The following is a 20,718-nucleotide window of genomic DNA, read 5'->3' as shown; positions in this document are numbered from 1 at the left end:
CTGTCCAGCCAGATGTTAAATTTAAAAATGTATATCTAATCTAATTTCAAATAAATAAAACCCTTTATACATAATTACACAGTACTATAGCTTGAATTTGACAGGGATAGATACCATTTTGACAGAAAGTAAACGAAACAGCATTTAGGACTAAAAAACTTGATGTGTCTTTGCAGTCTCTTCCTTGGGCTGAAGCTCAGGGCCCATCTACACACTAAGTCAGGGCTGTTGCGTGGTAAAGCAGTGGCCGCTATGCGGACGGAGGGCTGCAGCCTCTGGCTCCAAGCATCCTGGTTTCACATCAGAGCAGACGGCACAGATAACACTAAGGCAGGCTATGCTGGAGTTCCAGGGTAAGGTGATGACTCTTCATTGCTTTAAAGTTCTTGGATATTCAAGGAAAGTAACTCATTTGGCCAAGATATTGAGCACCATGCTTGGGAGAGAGACCTTAGCAGGAGCCTAAGGCCTTGGGCCCTGGAGACTCCAGGAGAGCAGGGAGTGAGTGATGCCCAGGGACGAACTAACATGAGGAGACAGGACACAGTCCCCAACAGCCGAGGCAACACAACCACATGCTGAAAGGCCTTGGTTCTGGGGAGAGCCGGGCCTCTGTGTGTGTGTGTGTGCGCGCGCGCGCGCGCGCGCGCGCACGTGTTGGGCATTCTGAGGGCTCAGGGTGGCAAAAGCATCAAGTTTGAGGCCAGCAAGGGCCATACAGTAAAACCTCACTACACACACGCACAGAAAAGCTTACTTTTTTGTCATTAAGATGGGGTTTACTCTTGGTCTAGGGCTCCCTGCCCATGTTCAGTAGTAAGGAAGGGCTGTAGGCATTTTTGTTTTATTAATAATGGATTTTGAGGAGTGCCTTCATTGTCAGTTCAGCCATTAAGTCTCCACTGGACATGGAAAGGGCAGAGCCACGATGCCATCTAGACCTCCGTGGCCACCACAAACCCTATCACAGAGGGAGCAACTACTGCTCAGCCTGTGTTCCTCTGCTAGTACAGTCTGGCTGGAGGGATGGACCCAAAACAAAGCCACAGGGAAACAAAGTAGTCATTATCAGATGGGGGCGGGTGCCTGCTGCAGCCTCAGTACTCAGGACAGAGACAGGAAGACCAGAGGTCCCAGGCCAGCCTGGGCTACGTGGGGTGAACTCAGTGGTAGGGGTTTGCCCAGCACAGGCCCTGGGTTCCACCCCAGCATTGCTTTGAGAGAGATGTCCTGGGAATGACGACCTAGGTAATGGCCCCAAGTGGCTGGCAGCTGGCTGGCGAGAGGGATACAGTGCTGTGCTTCACAGGATCACAGGCCACACTGCCCAAAATAGTAGCCACTGGCACATCTGGCCACCGGGATGTTAAGTGGCTAGTCTGAACTAAAATGTCTTTAATACACATAGCATTTCCAAAATTAAAAAAAACAAAACAAAACAGAAAACATCTCAATGATTTTATATCATAGTAATAGTACTTTTGGTAAATATGTTAAAATCAACACCATGTTTAAAAAAATGTTTTAAAGATGTGTTTAGTTGGGTTTAGTGGCACACACCTTTAGTCCCAGCACTTGGGAGGCGGAGGCAGGCGGATCTCTGAGTGTGATACCAGCCTGGTCTACAGAGCAAGTTATAAGCAGCTGGGCATATACAACGAGGCCTCTTTTTAAAAAGCAGTTATTAGGAAAGCTTAAATTACACTTGTTAGGAAACCTTAAATAAGCTGTGGCTCACAGTACATTTACTGCAGACAACGTGTCCCTGGATGGTGACACCAAGGTAATAATTTGCATTTGTAGTTACCAGTCAAGGCAGGTTGGTCAAGTTTTCCTTAGAACTTGCAGATTGCTGACATGGAACTGTTCGATACCCAGGCCCTGCTTTGCTTAGCAAGTATCACTGGCTGTTGTAAGAGCTACACATGGCAGCATACACCTGTCATCTCAGCCCGGAAGAGGGAGCCAGTCTGGGCTGTATGGAAAGACCCTGTCTCAAAAAATAAAGCAAAGCAAATATTTTTAAGACTTCCAAAATGTGCAGCTGTTACCTTGGTAGACAAGTGATCCCTAAAGGGCTGTCACTGCCTGGGAGGCGACACTCCTTCCCTGCACTCCAAGACCTTCCTCCATCACATGCAAACTAGTCCTATGCAGAGTGCACAGCCCTGACGTGGGAGCCAGGTCTCCCTTCCTTCTTCCCTGCGGCTTGAGTGGAGGAAGAAGACTGCGGAGAAAGGGCCACAGTGTCCGGGTCTTGAGTCTGAGGACAGCCCGGGGTGCTGGCCTGGGGAAGAGTCTGCTGTTTGCTTAATAAACCTTATTTTAGGGTAGTTACAAGTCTTACAAATCGCTTAAAAACACATCTAGTTTACAGGATGTTACAGTGGGGTAAATAATATGTATTATCAAAATAGTCTAAATAAATATTTACACAATAGACCAGAACAGGTCAAAGAGAACTGTTCTGATTTAACAGGTTAATTCTTTTTCACTTGAGGTTTTCTTTAATTTTTAAAAATATTTCTGTAAGAAAAAAATAATAAAATTTAACTATATTCAAATACACGAAGTTTCAGACCAAAGAATGGAAACTGAGCTGGAGTCCAAGCTCAGCCCCGTACAGAGTGTGGCTCTGGCACCAGTCATTTCAAAAGAGTCTCTTGCATACATCAGACATCCCTGTTTCAGAGGAGCCTGGCTGTTCTGGACACCCAAACTGGGTAGTGGTCGGATGTGTGTGGCCGACAGTCCCATGGGTGGGCTCATCCCATGGCCCCTGCTGCGGCCTGCGGAGGCCAGAGCGCGGCCCTCAGCTTCAGGGTAAGCGCTCTATGTAAACTGCGGACACAGAACAGGAGAAGCTGCAACTCTCCTGCACTCATGCTAGACGATCAGCGTGTTAGGAACTGATGCGTCTTAGCTACTCTAGCCCTGACATGACATTTCTCAGCTCAGAGGAGTGGGTGCAGGAACCCTTAGAAGCTCAGGCTAACTGAGGATACAAGTTAAACAAGCACAGGCAGCTTCGGTTGTGCAGCACCCCACAGAAGGTGCTGCGCTGCCGGGCCTTCAGCGGAAGCTCGGCTGCCCGGGTGCAGTTATGCAAGTGATTGCCCAGTTCCTTAGTTAAGCTATGCGCACTCCTATCTACACATTTAAACGTGGTCAGAGTGTTTACACTGAGAATTAGACACACACAGCTTTCTCACGTGAGTTAACTGATTTGCTTATGGGCTGACTCAAGCTTGGTGGTTTCGTGTTTAGAAACCCCACGGGACACCTGACTACAGGAAAATGGAAAATACAGTACAGGGTGGGGAGCCTGGGACTCAGATTTCCCCTCTTATGAATTCGTTAAACTCCTTACAAAAGTCTAAAATGTTAGGTAAAAATACAGCATGTATACCAGATGAGGGAAATGCAACATGCATGTAACTGCTTTAGTAACGCGCTGTCGCAGACGCCAGAGCTCAGGTCTGATGTTCGTTGCCGCCACAGAAGTCTCCTTTCCTGGGTGTTCTGGGGCTGCAGCATCCCACAGCGTGAGATGAAGGCTGTACTGCAGCTATCTTCACGGCAGCGGAAAGCCTGCACCTACCCACGGGGCTTCCCTGTGGCCCCTCCTGGGCTGGCTACATGTTGTAAGCCACGTAGATCGGGTCCAGCTGGTCGGCTAAGAAGCTGTCCCGGAGGTGCATCCTCTGCTTCTCTCCTCTGGAGTTGATGGGGACGACCCCCGGGTCCACCACGACCACAACACCAACGATGAGGTAATGTTCTTCTAGGACCACGTTGGTCACGAGGGGAACCAGGTCCAGGGCTTCCTGCTCAGAGCCACACAGTTCCACAACCACCACCAGCAAGTTGGTCCACGTGAACACGGCACTGAAATGCCAATGGTGCTCAGTTAACATGCAGCCTTTAAAAATATTACTTTTATTTTACAAGTACGGCTGTCCACCTGCATGTATGTAAGCATGCCATGTGCATGCAGGGCCTGAGGAGGTCAGAAGAGAAATGTGTCACGTCCTGGAACTGGAGTTCCAGCTGGTTCTGAGCTGCCATATGGGTGCAGGGAACAGAACCTAGGTCCTCTCCAAGAGGAAGTGCTCTTAACCGGTTAGCCATCTCTCCAGCCGTGTTCGGGGAGGATATGTGTGCCATGGCGTGTGGAGAGTGAGAAGACCAGTGAAGGGTCAGTTTTTGCCTTGCACAGCGTGGTTCTGGGTTACACTGGTGGTCTGACTCAGCAGCAAGTGCCTTTCCCTGTGTGGCACTGTCCCTCTGTCACGCTGTCCCCTCACTGTGTGCCCTCCTCCTGGATGTCAGCTAGAGGCCAGCAGCCATCTGTGTGACAGCAGCTGTATGCAAATTACTTTCTATCATTAAGAACCCAGAATAATACTCGGGGCTGAGGCAGGAGAATCTCTGTGAGTTTGAGGCTAGCCTAGTCTACATTAGTGAGTTCCAGGACAGCCAGGGCTATTGAGAGACCCCGTCTCAAAACAGACAGACAAAAAAGCGAGAGTGAGGGAGGTGCTGGAGAGATGGCTCAGTGGTTAACAGCACGGGAGTTGCAATGACTCCAGAACCTATGCTGGGGGACGTCCTCTCCAGGACTTCAGGACCTATGCTGGGGGACGTCCTCTCCAGGGCACCTGTGTATATGTGGCGTGCACTCACATACACAGACATAGAAAAGCCCAGAATGAAGCCAGGAGGTGAAACGCAGTTTTAATTTGAATGAACTTCCCCTTGGCATGAGGTTGGAGAGTGCTGAAAGGGAAAGACAGGCCCCGCAGCAGGTGTAACCCTCGCCTTTCCGTTTCCACTGAGAAAAAGCACAGGCTGATTTGATCCTTTTGGTAACCAGGAAGCACAAGTAGGGTTAGGTGAGCCTTTGTTGTTAGTAATTTCTTAGCATTTGCTAACATTTACTTGTGGGTTCTGGAAGCGGTGCCCCCGTCCTCAGGCGCGGTGGTGAAGACCACTGGGCACCTCGCAGGTCAAGGGGAGCCTTTCAATGGCCTTTGACCTTAAGTCACAGTCACTCTTACCACATCATACTGACTCTGAGAGGCAGGTGACCTGCTGATTCTAGCTGTAAGCCTGCCCTTACACACGCACTCACTTCCAGTGTTCCACCACACTCCACTAAGGCTCCAAGGCCTTTTTGGCTCTGGTGAGCAACAGGCTGATGAGGGAAATTACCATTCAGCAATGCTCCTGTGCACTCGGGACACAGATGTCTCTATGTCGATCGGATGGTATCGTAATCCCCTTAGCTCCAGTGTCTCATCCAGCGCACCCACTACATACAGGGCGTCGTGACGTTCTGAAAAAAGGAGGAGGCACAGGCTCAGATACTCACCACATACAAGAAAAGGCACAGGGTTGAGCCGGGTATGGTGGTACATGCCTGTAATCCCAGCAGAGGCAGGCGATTTCTGTGAGTTCAAGGCCATCCTGGTCTACAAGAGTCCAGGACAGCTAGTATTACACAGAGAAACTCTGTCTAGAAAAAGAGACAGGACTGACATCACCAGTCAGCTGGCTATGACTCTGAGCAAATTCAGTAAGGTCCCGAGCCCTGCTACTGCTCTGTGAGTCAGAAATAAGGGTAAACGGCCGCTGTGAGGGACGCACTCTGCAGTTTGGACTGAAGATGGCACGGGAGGTAAGTTTAGTCCTCAGAACCTACAGAAAGGTGAAGGAAAGAACTGACCGCACAGGTGTCCTCTGACCACCATGCACACTGTTTTTATTTCATGTGTGTATGGGTATCGCCTGTGTGTATGACTGTGCCTAGAGGGTGGCGCTGCAGCTGTGAGCTGCTGTGTGGGTGCTGTGAATCACACCTGGGTCCTCTGGAAGAACAGCCAGTACCTTCAACCACTGAGCAAACTGTCCCCAGGCCCATGCCTTTTTTTTGGGGCGGGGGGAGTTTTTGCTTTTTAATTGTGTATCCATGTATGCCTTGTATACATATGTGTACATATGAGTGTAGGTGCCCTCAGGGTCCAGAAGAAAATATTAGATTCTCTAGAGCTGGAGTTACAGGTGGTTGTCAACTTCTTGATGTGGGTACTGGGAACTGAATCTGGGTCCTCTGGACGAGCTGCAAGTTCTCTAACTGCTGGTTTTGCAAGGTGGTTGATACGATATATTGTTACATGTGAGAAAGTAGCCATGATGATGATGATGATGGTACGATGTGATTATTACTGTTATTCTATTATGTGAGCTGTGTAAAGTGCTAGGGAGACAGAGACAATAAAACAGGTCTTGCTCTGAAGACCTCGATGGGGTCTGGTGAGATGGCCCAGCAGAGATGCTGGTTTGGACACACCAGTGGAAGGAACACCCAGCCCTACAAACTCTCTCTTTCTCTTCTCCCATCATGTGCACAGACGTGCAAACACAAACACACACAGACACACACGCACACTAATTAAGTTAGTAAACAAAATTTGTTTTGTAAAGATGTAGCTAGATGCTGGGCGTGGTGGCCACGCCTTTAATCCCACTGGGGGGCAGAGGCCGGTGGATGGCTGTGAGTTCAAGGCCAGCCTGGTCTACAGAGTGAGCCCAGGACAGTCAAGGCTACACAGAGAAACCCTGTCTCGAAACAAAAACAACCCCCCCCCCCGAAAACACATGATGTAGCTGGGGGATGTGTACACAGGGATCTCTCTGTAGCGAGTCAAGTGCAGGCAGGAGCAGGCAGGAGCAGGCACGAGGCCTGAGGGGTTGGGACACCTGTGAGCCCCGACAAGGGATTAAAAAGAACTGGAAATGCTGAGCCATGGCTGAGCCTTGACAAGTGATCAAGAATTATCTAGATAAGGCTGGGGAAGGGGAAGGAAGGCCATCTGAAGCCACGGGGCGGCAGTCATGAACCACATTTCTAGCTGTCCTCACAGAGCTGAGGTGAGGGAAGTGACACTGCAGAGCGGGTGGCCAGCTTCAACCCAGCAAGCACACAGAAGCAAAGTGGTTCTGCAATGCCTGCTGGTAAGAGAACTTCTATCCGATGATGCAACAACAGCAGAAACGCAGCAGCAACTGAGTTATGTGGCTTTTTCCTATGTGCCAGTGCTGAGCGCACCACATCCCTTCCACGACACAGAAGACACCAGCTCCAAGTGTTCAGTAGACAGGTGCGGTGACTGCTCACAGTCACAAAGCACACCCAGGGCACCTGGCTAGGGCCTGCAGCCCCCACCTCCTGGAACAGCTTTCCCAAGAAACAGGGAGAAATGACCCCCTGCCAGCTAAGGGAAGTAGTGCTGTCCGGCTGAGGCCTTCCCGCCCTTCCCAGCCCAGCATGTTGTCTGCACCAGTTCTTCACGGCAGCACAGCTAGTGCTGAGTGTTCTGCAGCAGCTGCCAATGCCAGTCAGGAAGTCAGTGTGCAGCAGGGGGCAGAGAGGCTGTGATAAGCATCTGCGCAGAGGACAGCGTTACTGAGTCCTCTGACAGAGCGCTGCCGAAAAGCAGGCTTGTGTCCACTTCAGAAGCAATTCCCTGGCCAAACATGGTGGTGCACACCTTTAATTCCAACACTCCAGAGACAGAGACAAGTGATTCTCTGTGAGTCTCTGGCCAGCCAGGGCTACATAGTTAGATCAAAAAAGAACCAATTCACCCTCATGGATTAAGAATGTTTCTGAGCCAGGTGTGGTGGCGCACACCTTTAATCCCAGTACTGGGAGGCAAAGGCAGGTGGATCGCTGTGAGTTCGAGGCCAGCCTGGTCTTCAAAGAGAGTCCAGGACAGCCAAGGCTACACAGAAAAACCCTGTCTACAAAAACACCAAAAGAAAAGTCTGGGCCAGGCGGTGGTGGCAGAGGCAGGTGGATCGCTGTGAGTTCGAGGCCAGCCGGGTCTACAAAGCGAGTCCAGGACAGCCAGGGCTACACAGAGAAACCCTGTCTTGAAAAAACAAAAACAAAAACAAAAACAGAATGTTTCTGTTCCTCCTGTACTCAAAATGATGTTGCAAGGGCAGAAGAGCCAAAGAGCTGTCCCAGGAGACGAGTCAGCTCTCGGTGTCAGCCCTCCTCAGTCTGCTCTTGCCCATCCTTAGGAGCCATCTCCAGTTGCTCTAACCCCTGACAGTCCTCAGAAGGCAAAGTTACTTCAAGTGAGTGACTTCAGAGAGGGACTGTAGTGCCCAGCCAATGACTGCTAGGTGGACCAGGCAGCTGGGAAGAGAACAGGCTGGACAATACCTCCAGTGGCTGCTGTGAGCTCAGTCCTGCGGACGAACCCGAGATATCCTGTCCGGGCCCAGAGTGTCTGGGCAGCATCCCCAAAGCTCAGGCGGGTGTTGAAGTGATCAGCTTGAAGGGTCTCACTGTCATAGATGGTGTAGTAGCCGCTGGCTGTGTGTGGGCTGTTCACCCAGATCTACAGAAGGAAAGTCAACTGTGTCAGTTCAAGTCTCCTGGGCAGATTAATGGGATTTTTAAAACATCTCATTTTCATATTACGACCACAGCCACAATAGCATGTAGCCGTCATGTGCCTAGCATTTGCTCTCTGCTGGACTTCACTGCCTGATCTCCATCAGTTCTGATACACAGGGCGGCCACAGAGCCAAATCACTGTTATTTTCACAATACTGATAGAAAGACAAGTCTAAAAGTTCTGCCTCCTATGAGGCAGGACAAGAAAGGAACCCTTGCCCTGGTGGCTGGCACCAGAAGCATCTCCTAACCACTAGACTGCACTGTCTTCCTGGGTTCACTCTCACCAGCTTCCAGAGTCCCACAAAGCACCAAGGCACAGTTACCACACTTCTGGTGTAACCATGGCACAAGGCTCTTGGGATTCCAGCAAAGGACACTTGCGTTTACAGTGGATAAACAGGGCAACAACTGATAACAAAGCTAGGACAGCCACCATGAGACCTGTGGAGAACTTAAGCAACAGCCTGTGTCTGCGCACTGTACATGCGGGTTCTAGTCCTTCTGTGAGGTGCGTGTCATCCTGACTGAAAACAAGGAGCCAGTGCTGAGAAGGAAGCAGAGGCCCCGGCCTGGACAGGCTGCTGTCTGGCTGAAGTGGTTTCAATGAGAACAGGCCCATAGGCTCATACATTTGAATACTTGGCACTATTTAAAAGGATTAGAAGGATTAAGAGGTGTGGCCTTGATGGAGGAAGGCTTGGAGGGTTCAAAAGTGAGTCTCCATGCCCCCAGGATGTAGCTCTCAGCTACTGCTCCAGTGCCTGCCAGATAAACCTCCACCATGATAAACCTCTGAAGTCTCAGCAAGCTCCCATTAAATGCACTCTCGTATAGTAGTTGCCTCTCTTTCCTGCAACAGAACAGTGACGGAGACGGTGGCAGGGTGGCTCTCTGGTACCTACACTTTCAAGACTCCTCCCATTAAGCTATGGACCCATCAGCATTCCTCAGAGACACGGGAAAAGAGCCTTAAGAGGGTTTCCATACTAAGCAAAAGAGCAAAACCAATAAATCTGGGGCTGTAACTTTAGGAGAATGAACAACGTATCCATGTGGCTCCCTTGGTCCCAGCTGTTCATAGGTGGGAGCAGGCAGGGTGTGGCCAGTTAGCTTTCGGGCCAGGGGCAGCAGTGAACACACCCAAGACCATTTCTACCCAGTCAGGGTTCTATCTCAGCCTCCTCCTCTGCCCCTTCCCATAGCCAGCTGTTCAGAGTAAACAGCACTGGGGGCGGGGGATACAGTAGGCGACCTGAAAATCTTGGTGACTGATTTCAGAGTGAGAACGAGATTCCTACATACCTCACCAAGGTGAGAGTCTCCAACGGGTCCTTTGGTCTCAGGGTTAACAATAACGACCTTTACTCCAGGTAAGATCTAAGGACCAAAGGGAAACAGTTCAACCAAAGCTCACATGTGGGCTGTGCTTACCTTACTGCAGGTCCACCTACCACCTGCATCCGGCTTCAACCCCCGCCCTGCAAACAACTAATGGCTTTTAGGAACTTGTCTTCCAAGTCTGATTAGAAATGGCAGGAGCGGATGGAAGTGGCCATCACTTGAGGGGCCCCTGTGGTGCTTGTCTGTTCTTGGTCAATCTTCCTCATCTTGGAGACCCAAGGACCAGTAAGTTTCACTCTCAAACTAGAACACAGACTGCCATCTCCTCACAGGATGAGAAGCCTCTGCTCAGGGCCACAACAGTGAGACTCTGGCACATAACTCAACCCTTCCCCAAAGAGAGACAGGTGTGTGTGTGTGTGTGTGTGTGTGTGTGTGTGTCTGTCTGTCTGTCTGTCTGTCTGTCTGTCTGTGTCCACCTGGAGCCCACTCACAGCCAGCGCGGGTGGCAGTGGGGGCGCTACAGTAGTGACAGCCCTGGCATCAGGATCATCCCGGAGGGAAAAGAAACTGCTGGCTGAGCACAAGGCTCACCAAAGGTGTTCCTCGGGTCAGGAGTGCAGTTCAGCAGTAAGCCACTTGCCTAGTATGCACAAAGACCTTTCTAGCCAAAAAGGCAGGTGAGAGGGCCATTCTGGCTACCTGCTTCATGCCCTGTTAACTTTTAGCTTAGTTGTCTAAAGCCCAAGGCTGACTCCCAGGGCTTAAGTCTCTACAACCAGAAGGAAGGGAATTAAGCCCCGGCCTGCCCTCATGACATGACATCCCTGCTCCCACGGGCACCGTGGGTGATGTGAGCAGGGGAGGTTAGGCAGGCTGTCCTTTGGTTTTTCTCTCTTCTCTGCCTTGGCATTCCTAGGCGGGACCCTGAGACATCTGCAGGGTGGAGGGACAATGGGGATAGGGAGCCCTTGGGGATGGAGGGGAAGGGGGTGAAGGAATTCGCAGAGCTGCTGCTTCCTCCGTAGGCAACACTACGTTTTGCTACCCTGTGGGTGCTAGCTCTCCTACGGCCTGCACCTGACTTTCAACCTTAGTGTTCACAGACAGAACTCGCTTTCTTTATGTCCTGTTTATCGACTTTGCCAGGTCATCAGCACAGAACGGCATGCCTGCGGGGTTAAGCACTATGGAGACAAGGCCACATGTGCTCTCCATGCATCTGAAATCACCTGCTAAAGTGAAACACCAGGCTTTCCTGAGCTCCCCCCTCAGGCTTGAGGCTTCTTTCTCCAGCCCACTCCCCCAGCAGCTAGCAGAAGAGTACCTTTCCAGATTCAGAAAGCAGGAGACTCTGGGGGGCACCCCGCTCCACAAGACGGACCCTGCAGACGAACAGCAGTGAATGTATACAGTCTCTCTAAAACAGAGTTCACCTCTGCAGCTGCTCCCCAAAGGTGTCTGACTAGCATCTTCTGTTCCCACCAGAGCAGGGTTTTCCTACACTCCCCACTCTTGATGCCTGCCCCACTTGCTAGGTTTCACTAGCAGTTCCTACTGTGACAACCAAGTGTTCCCAGGCATGGGGAGGTCTTAGGGGATGTGAGGGGCAAGGCTCTCCAGGGCAGGGAAGCTACATAAGACACCTGCTGTGAGATGAACACAGCGGTGCTGGGAGGTAGGGACAGAGGGCTCCATGAGGCTCCATGGCTAGCATTTTTGGCAGATTCAGCAAGCCTGTCACAAAACTCAAGATAGGGAGCTGGAGAGATGGCTCAAGAGGCTAAGAGCACTGGCTGCTCTTCCACGGTCCTGATTCAATTCGCAGCAACCACATGGTGGCTGACAACCATCTATAATGAGATCTGGTGCCCTCTTCTGGCCTGCAGGTGTACATGCAGGCAGAACACTGTGTACATAATAAATAAATCAAGGTGGATGGTCCCTGAGGAACTGAGTAACACCATCGGGGCAGTCTTCTGGCATGTGTGCATTCGCGCGCGCGCACGCACACACACACACACACACACACACACACACACACACACACACACACACACACACACACACACACGCTTGAGCACACATTAAATACAAAAGCAGCTCAGCACAGGTGTAGCCTCGGTATGCCACCAGCCTAGAGTGCACGGGCTCAACATCTCAGCAGAGCTCACTGTGGGACCAAGCGCTCAGCTCTGCAAACCCTGGAGTCAGACAGTGCTGTCTTGTTTATCTTTACTTTTAAGCTGTAGAGCAGTGACACTATCCATGCTTGTTTTTGTTTTGGAGACAGGGTTTCCCTGTGTAACTCTAGCTGTCCTGAAGCTTGCTCTGTGGACCAGGCTGGCCTGGAACTGACAGAGACCCACCTGCCTCTGCTGGAGCCACACCCAGCCCCACAGAGGTATTTTGATAGAGCTAGGAACTACATTTTAGTATGAACAATGCAATGTGCTTCCACATTCCTGTAATCTAGCAGAGTCAGAGGCAGGAGGATGACTGTGAGTCTTATGCCAGCTTAGGCTATATAACAAACTGGGGTTTCAAATTGTACCCCACCCCTTGTATGAAGAAAACAACCCCCAAAATCAATACCAATGAAGCAACTGGAAGATTAAACTTTTTTGTTGTTTTTTTGAGACAGGGTTTTTCTCTGTGCAGCCTGGACTGTCCTGGACTCACTTTGTAGACCAGGCTGGCCTCGAACTCACAGTGATCCACCTGCCTCTGCCTCCCAAGGGCTGGGATTAAAGGCGTGTGCCACCATGCCGAGCTACACCTTCTTTCCATAAGCGAACATTCTATAATTTATTCATGGCAGACACGCGAGTCCTTTCCTTCCTGGTACCACCCCTCACGGTGTAAACACGAAAAGGACAGCGGTGCTGACGCTGCCCCAGGCTCTGGGCTCACCATACCTGTCGTGTCTCAGCGACTTCAGATCTACGTACACGGTTGTGGGATCAGGCCCCGAGGTTCCCTGAAGAACAGACCAACACAACATTTGTGTGAAGCCCGAAGGAACAGCCTTGCTCCACAGATGTGGAGCGCCCTCAGGAAGCTCATGCTTGCTCCGCTCGCGCAGGCTTGGCACTGGCTTCCTCCTGCCTTTCTCTACAGCAGTGAAGCAGCACAGAGCCTGGGGAGGAGGGAAGGGGGGAGAGGGGAGGGGGGAGAGGGGAGAGGGAGGGGGGGGGAGGGCCCCACCCACGGCTCAGAGCAGGGAGTGGTGAGAGCAAGGGGCACAAAGGGGCTCCACAGGAAAGTATCGACACCTCCTGCAAGCAGCTTGACCAGGGTCACAGGAGACCTCACAGTCTTAGCCACTCTCATCCATGCATGTTCTGAGAGGACAAGCAGTTAGGCAGATCCAGGGAGTAGCCGGGGCTGCACTCCCTCCTGAGCTAACATGATACTGTGCTCTAGCAATCCACCCGGATGGCCACTGACACTATGGCGAAAGGCCACATAGCTAGGTAGGCTGCTGGAACCACGTATGGCCTCTGCACCCATCTCAGGGTCATAAAGCTCCTTGAAGAAACAGAGTTAAAAGGTAGGAACATAGCTGTAAAATTTGGGCTCACAGCTGCAAAGAGCCCCACCAGAGATACCACTGCCTAGTGACTGACCAGCAGGGTCCCACCAGAGAGAGAGTTGATAAAAGACCTGGTTTTATGGCCACATTCCTTTCTGCTCACCAGAGATAGGGTTAATGAGAAACCAGACACTTCCCTGGACAAGGCAGTGAACAAAGAGAACACAGAAAGCTAAGCCATGGACGGCCTTGGAGCCTTCTCTGCAGCCTGTCTCCTTGAGACATCAGGCCTCTTTATGTTACTCAACCAGGAGGCACTTGCCAGGCTGGAGCTTCCCTGCTTTGGGGCACTGGGAGGGATAGGAACCTATAAATTTACCCTCAGCTCAGAGTTCAAGGCTCTTTCTGGATACCACTGTGTTGGTGACCGGTCAGAGGACAGCTCAAGTTGAAAAAAATTAAAGGTCCTCGTGTGTACTGCATCGGTATCGAGTCCTGGTGGTCTTTTTGGGGGTTCTTGCAATCTGGGTACAGTTCTTGCCTCATGAGTTGCCAAGCAGCATAAAACAAGATTGTTCTAGACCCACCCAGAACAATGTGCCAAAAGATGCAGGCTTATTTTTAAAAGGCAAAACATGGGGGACAGGAAAAAAAGAAGGCTCTATATTAATTTTTTGTTAGTTTGTTTTTCTAGACAGGGTTTTTCTTGTATTCTTGGCTGTCCTGGACTTACTTTTTGTAGAGCAGGCTAGCCTCAAACTCACAAGATCTGCCTGCCTCTGCCTCCAGAGCGCAGGGATTAAAGGCGTGAGCCACCACACCGAGCTGGCTGTATATTAATTAATAAAATGCAAATTGGAGCCAGGCGCATGCCTTTACTCCCAGCACTTGGGAGGCAGAGGCAGGCAGATCTTTTGAGTTTGAGGCCAGCCTGGTCTACAAAGTGAGTCCAGGACTCGCAAGGCTTTACAGAGAAAGCCTGTCTTGAAAAACAAAAACCAAATTGGACTGAGCAGAGGTTCCTGGAGCACACTGCACGAGGAGCCTTACGTACTGGCATGCTCGCGTGTGAGTGCTTCCTCAGCAACCCTGGGACCCGTGGGCCAACCCTGGGGCAACAAAGTACCATTTTATAGAGGGGCATAAGCACTTAGAGCAGGCGGAATAAGAAGCCTAAAACCCCACACCTGCCATTCTAGCTCTCTCAGAAGACTCAGGCAGGGGGACTGCTGTGAGTTCAAGGTGAAGCAACAAAGAGACTCTGTCTCAAAGAAGCCGCACAGCAAGAACGATGGCAACTGCACAGGGTTACCTGTAAACAAATCGCTACGTTGACTCTGGATCCGAAAGTGGTGCTGACAGCTCGAGGGGACAGACCGATGTCTTTAAAGAGCTTGGAGAAGGACTGCTGGAGGGCGATGCGGGGCCGCTCCTCTGCTACCACCACACAGGTCCGGATGCAGGACAGGTTGATCCCTCGGGTCTGGGAGACATAATTAGGAAGAGTCCTTCTTGTTCAGGAAAAGCCAAGGACTGCCTTCTCAGGACAGAGAAGAGCTCAGCTCAGGAGGAGGCCCCTGGCTGGTGGGAAGCGCTAGACTACAGTGTCCATGCCCTGGACGTCATCATTACCACTGCAAAAAGGAGGTGGGGGCCTACAGCCCAAGCTCTCAGGCTTTTCTTTTCTCAGCAACACATTGGTTCTTGCCCACTTTCCCTCAGATTTCTCTCATTTGCTAGGAATAGTAGAAAAACAAACCCAAACTGGGCGTGGTGGCACACGCCTATAATCCCAGCACTCCTGGAGCCAGAGGCAGGCAGATCTCTGTGAGTTGGAGGCCAGGGAAGCCAAGGCTCCACACAGAAACCTTTCTTGGAAGGGAGGCTGGGAGGAGAGAAAAAGAGAAAGAAACCCAGAGCCCTGGACAGCTAACTTGCCGCCTCTGTTTTAGTTCTTGGAGCCCTATTTCTCTGTTAAAGAGGATTCAGCACTTGCCTTCCTCATACATGGTCACTGGGTGCACACATAAATGAGGGCCTGTTCTTCAGGGTTTCCAGGGTTCTGGGGTTTTGATTTTACTGGGTGAGTTTCCCATACCCAGTATTACATATATTATAATACACACAATAATTATATTACTATATAAATAGATTCTCTCCCTCTCCACAAAGAATACAATTAGGCTTTGAAAGAATGCGCTAAGTTAGGACGAGGAAGGTTAAAGCTATCTACTAAGCCCTGGCCAGGGAAGGCTTAGGACAGACAGACATGCACGCTGGACACGGGGCCTGCCTGCGGCGGCTGTGCTCACCTTCAGCACCTCCACCTGGTTGCCCAGCCCTCTGGTGCAGAGCTCCATCACTGAGTAGGAGCAGAAGGTGTCCCTGATCTTGTACTGGTTGACAGTGGCGAGCCAGAGGAAGACGTTGTTCTCCAGCTCCACAGGAGGGATCAGGACGGACTGGTGACCCGAATAGACGCTGCGAAAAGGAAGTAGAGAGCTGACTCGTTTACCTCAGCATCTTAGAGGACCAGCAGGGAAGGGACGGCAGATGGCCACACTGGGTACAGGCTGACCATTCCTCCTATTCCTGTATGACTCACAAGACAGGGGAGCAGAAGACAAGCAGGCTACGGTAGGTGTGGGTACAAATTCACAGCAAGAGCCAAGAGCTCAGAATAAAGTCAATTCACTCAAACTAAGGAAGTGAGGGCCGGTGCCTCGCTAGGTGGGGAGCACTCAAGGAGTGTCTGGAAGTGGGAGGGGGGTGGGCAGGCAGAGGAGTATGGAGCGTGCATGACATTGCTGGAGTGGAGTGCAGAGGGAGGGAGTCCAGAGCAATTGTGGAAGGTCGCAGCTGTCACACGAAGCTGTCACACTTTACCCTTGACCTGTGGCTGTGTCTTTATAAAACCAACAGGGAGGAGGAATTGGAGGCAGAGCCCTGAAGGCTGGGAAATGTTAGAAGGAGCTATGGTGGTCCAGGCGAGGGATGGTGAGGGCTGAATCCCAAGAGTGCAGCAGGATGAGACAGAAGGAAGGGGGAGTCACCTGTGAGACCCGCAGGCATGAAGACCACAGGCATGAAGACCACAGGCATGAAGACCACAGACATGAAGACCACAGACATGAAGACCACAGACATGAAGACCACAGACATGAAGACCACAGACATGAAGACCACAGACATGAAGACCACAGACATGAAGACCACAGACATGAAGACCACAGGCATGAAGACCACAGACGTGAAGACCACAGGCGTGAAGACTACAGACGTGAAGACCACAGGCGTGAAGACCACAGACATGAAGACCACAGACGTGAAGACCACAGACATGAAGACCACAGGCGTGAAGACCACAGGCGTGAAGACCACAGACGTGAAGACCACAGACGTGAAGACCACAGACGTGAAGACCACAGGCGTGAAGACCACAGGCGTGAAGACCACAGACGTGAAGACCACAGACGTGAAGACCACAGACGTGAAGACCACAGACGTGAAGACCACAGACGTGAAGACACAGGCGTGAAGACCACAGACGTGAAGACCACAGGCGTGAAGACCACAGACGTGAAGACCACAGACGTGAAGACCACAGGCGTGAAGACCACAGGCGTGAAGACCACAGGCGTGAAGACCACAGGCGTGAAGACCACAGACGTGAAGACCACAGGCGTGAAGACCACAGGCATGAAGACCACAGACATGAAGACCACAGACATGAAGACCACAGACATGAAGACCACAGACATGAAGACCACAGACATGAAGACCACAGGCGTGAAGACTACAGGCCTGAAGACCACAGGCGTGAAGACCACAGACATGAAGACCACAGGCGTGAAGACCACAGGCCTGAAGACCACAGGCGTGAAGACCACAGACATGAAGACCACAGACATGAAGACTACAGACATGAAGACCACAGACATGAAGACCACAGACATGAAGACCACAGACATGAAGACCACAGGCGTGAAGACCACAGACATGAAGACTACAGGCGTGAAGACCACAGGCGTGAAGACCACAGGCGTGAAGACCACAGACATGAAGACTACAGGCGTGAAGACTACAGGCCTGAAGACCACAGACGTGAAGACCACAGACGTGAAGACCACAGACATGAAGACCACAGACATGAAGACCACAGACATGAAGACCACAGACATGAAGACCACAGACGTGAAGACCACAGACATGAAGACTACAGACATGAAGACCACAGACGTGAAGACCACAGACATGAAGACTACAGGCGTGAAGACTACAGGCCTGAAGACTACCCCTCTAAACCCAGGACCAAGGGTCTACGAATACCAGAGTTGGGGTCTGGGTCAATTCAGCCCAAAGAAGACCTCATCAGCTTCTTTCTTCCAGGGAAAATGGTACTCTGCCAGGGTGTGAAGATGCAGTGATCTCACCTGCCCACAAGGGGAGGCCTTGAACTCATGGCCAATTTCATTATAGTCTACCAAGTGCTAGAATTGCAGGACAAGGCAGCACGCTATGCTCTTTTCCCTTTAAAAAGATTTTTGTTTCACTTTATCCATCTATCTATCTATTTATCTACATTTTTAAAAAATTTTATGGTCTGTCTTTCTTTTTTTTTTTTTTTTTGGTTTATCAAGACAGGGTTTCTTGCCGGGCGTGGTGGCCCACGCCTTTAATCCCAGCACTCGGGAGGCAGAGGCAGGCGGATCGCTGTGAGTTCAAGGCCAGCCTGGTCTACAAAGAGAGTCCAGGATGGCCAAGGCTACACAGAGAAACCCTGTCTCGAAAAACCAAAAAAAAAAAAAAAAGACAGGGTTTCTCTGTGTAGCCTTGGCCGTCCTGGACTCTCTTTGTAGACCAGGCTGGCCTTGAACTCACAGCGATCCGCCTGCCTCTGCCTCCCCAATGCTGCGATTAAAGGCGTGCGCCACCACTGCCCAGCTCTTATGGTTTTTCAAGACAGCGTTTCTCTGTCCTGTAGCCCTGCCTGTCCTGGAACTCACTCTGTAGACCAGGCTTGCCCCAAATTCAAGAGATCTGCCTGCCTCTGCTCCCAGTGGTGGAAATAAGGGAGTGCCCTGCCACTGTGGTTAAAGACACGCCACTACAGCAACAGATGGTTGTGGCACCATGTGGGTGATGGGAACTGAACGTGAGTCCTCTATGAGAGTAGCAAGTGCTCATAAGTGCTGAGCCATCTCGGTAGCCCCTTTTTTTCCTTTTTGAGAAGGGGTCTTGTTATACAGTCATGGTTGCCTTATGATTCTCCTGCCTCAGCCTCCCAAATTTCTAGGATTACAGGTACAAGTACTATTCTTGGTCTTGTTGAATTTTCCCAAGACCCAGAAATGACTTTAATGTATAGATAGGTGTTGGCGCTACACAGACTGAGGTGCAAACGCAAGCGGAAGATAATGCCCAAGTTTTCATCTGGGCCTTGGCAGACAGAACACCCCAATGGAGACAGGGACACAGGAGGACAGTGCTGGAGGAGTGACAGGCACTTGGGAAACATTCATGGTGTCTGCACAGGAAGTGAAAACTCAGGCATGAGATAGTTTCCTGGCAGGCAGTAAAAAGAGCAGGGACTTGCCAGTCCTCAGGAAGCAATCTGGCCAGGGCAAACTGCTGCGCTCCAGCCACATGATGTCACTGCATTCCACTATGCCCTTCCTGCCAAGCCTCGGGGTACATGCTGGCTGTCAAACATGTCTCACTTCACCCGAGAATCATCCTTCTAACTTGGCTCTGCTTCTAAAACTCGGATTACAGGATGGAACAGAAAGCAGGTAACGGGAACAGTGCCATTTTATAGAAGGAATAAAACTAAGTGAAGAGAATGAAAGAAGCAATATAAATAAAATTAAGCAAACATCAGAAATATATAAGGTGTTTGTATTTTGGAAAAAGCAGGATTTTACTCAAAGTTTACCAAACAAAATGAGCAAAAGGGAGGGTGAGATGGCTACAGTGCCCACAAGCCCATGGTTGGGCTTCTCCATTACCTGCAGAGACACCAGAGCGCAAAGCCAAGTCCACAGTAGGGATCGAGGCAGATGGCAATCTGCCGGGAAGAGTACAGCTCACACTGCAGCTTGACGGCTCTACAGAGAGCATTGACTGCAGCATGTGACATCTACAAAGCAAGGACACAGACAGGAGGGAGCTGGCACCCCACACTAGAGGACCTGCTTTCGTCAGCTTGGCTCCCCAAACTCTCAGTAGGACATGTGGGTTTTATTGTTTTATAGCCTAAGTACAAATGACAGAATTCTAGTCCGTAGCTGGCAGTCTCACAGTACCTGAGGTGAGCGCTGCAAACTGACTGTGCCCAGAGCGCGCACTATCTGAAGCATCTGTATTCAGCCCCAGCACTTCGCAGTGCAAATCCTTTGGGATGATTTTCTCCGGAAGAGCCAGTGCTCAGAATTAAATATAGCCAGGACACTTGATCCTCCACCCACCGGCGCTATAGCAGGCAGCCAGCCCCCACTCTGAGGTCCCGGAGCAGCAGCCATGGCGGGTATGACTGCTTTACCTTCACTCCCGTGAGCATGCCCGTGGTGGAGACACTGAAGTCCAGATACGCCAGCATCTCAGGGGTGGGTGGTTTATACAGCTGAGGTAACCGCTTCCGGGGTAAGTCATCTGCAATGCAAAGAGGAGGATTGCTGTCAAGTGGACATGCTGCAACACGGAAGCCATCCCTCCCTCACTGCTTCTGGGGAGTGCGGAGGCCTGCGCTCCTGTGCTGAACCCCGCAGCTCATGACCGTCATCTTCAGCAAGGCGGGGCTGTGATCCACTAGGCAAAGGGCACCAGCAATTCCACAGCATGTGACTTTATCTGCAGGTGAAGGGCGCCGCCCTGCCCAGCCATCCTTGGTGTTTGGAGACAGGGTCTCGCACTGTCCTGGGGCTCTCAAGAAGGCTAGACTGGCTGGCCAACAAGCTCTATGGGCCTTCTCCACCGCCTTAGTGCTGGGATTACAAGCGAGCACCTCCGTGCCCAGTGCTTATGTGGTTCTGGGACATCAAACTGAGCACCTTACTCTTGCAAGCCACCAACCAAGCTCTCTCTCCAGCCCCTTGCCTCAGTATTGTATCTGGATCTACACAGACCTACATGGAGCTGGCCATAAAACAGCCACCTTCAGATGATGTGGAAAGCATCATGAAACACTATTTGCCTTTTCTCTTTTTCTTTCCGAGACAAGGTTTCTCTGTGTAGCCCTGGCTGTCCTGAACTCTTTGTAGACCAGGCTGGCCTCGAACTCACAGAGATCCACCTGCCTCTGCCTTCCCAGGGCTGGGATTAAAGGTGCACGCCACCATGCCCAGTTTTGCCCTTTTTTTTGAGATGG

At 51.1% G+C, this 20,718-nt stretch overlaps 1 protein-coding gene across 1 annotated transcript in view; it reads right to left on the bottom strand.

Annotated features, from left to right (window-relative positions):
• Positions 1-3,583: 3,583 nt before the first annotated feature.
• The window catches only part of Dip2b (disco interacting protein 2 homolog B), a 172,057-nt gene continuing 154,922 nt past the window's right edge, over positions 3,584-20,718 (bottom strand). Inside the window, exons 29-38 of the mRNA XM_051160350.1 lie at positions 19,894-20,003; positions 19,361-19,491; positions 15,665-15,833; positions 14,665-14,835; positions 12,736-12,797; positions 11,145-11,202; positions 9,779-9,853; positions 8,237-8,414; positions 5,215-5,338; positions 3,584-3,888 (exon numbers count right to left, since the gene is read on the bottom strand). Coding sequence (XP_051016307.1) covers positions 3,636-3,888; positions 5,215-5,338; positions 8,237-8,414; positions 9,779-9,853; positions 11,145-11,202; positions 12,736-12,797; positions 14,665-14,835; positions 15,665-15,833; positions 19,361-19,491; positions 19,894-20,003 — 1,331 coding nt within the window. The 3' untranslated portion in view covers positions 3,584-3,635. The remainder of the gene's footprint in view (positions 3,889-5,214; positions 5,339-8,236; positions 8,415-9,778; positions 9,854-11,144; positions 11,203-12,735; positions 12,798-14,664; positions 14,836-15,664; positions 15,834-19,360; positions 19,492-19,893; positions 20,004-20,718) is intronic.

Source organism: Acomys russatus, chromosome 17 (genome assembly GCF_903995435.1).
Source record: "Acomys russatus chromosome 17, mAcoRus1.1, whole genome shotgun sequence".
Classification (NCBI taxonomy): domain Eukaryota; kingdom Metazoa; phylum Chordata; class Mammalia; order Rodentia; family Muridae; genus Acomys; species Acomys russatus.
The sequence above is the reverse complement of the archived record's forward strand: the minus strand, read 5'-3'. Positions and strand labels throughout refer to the sequence as shown.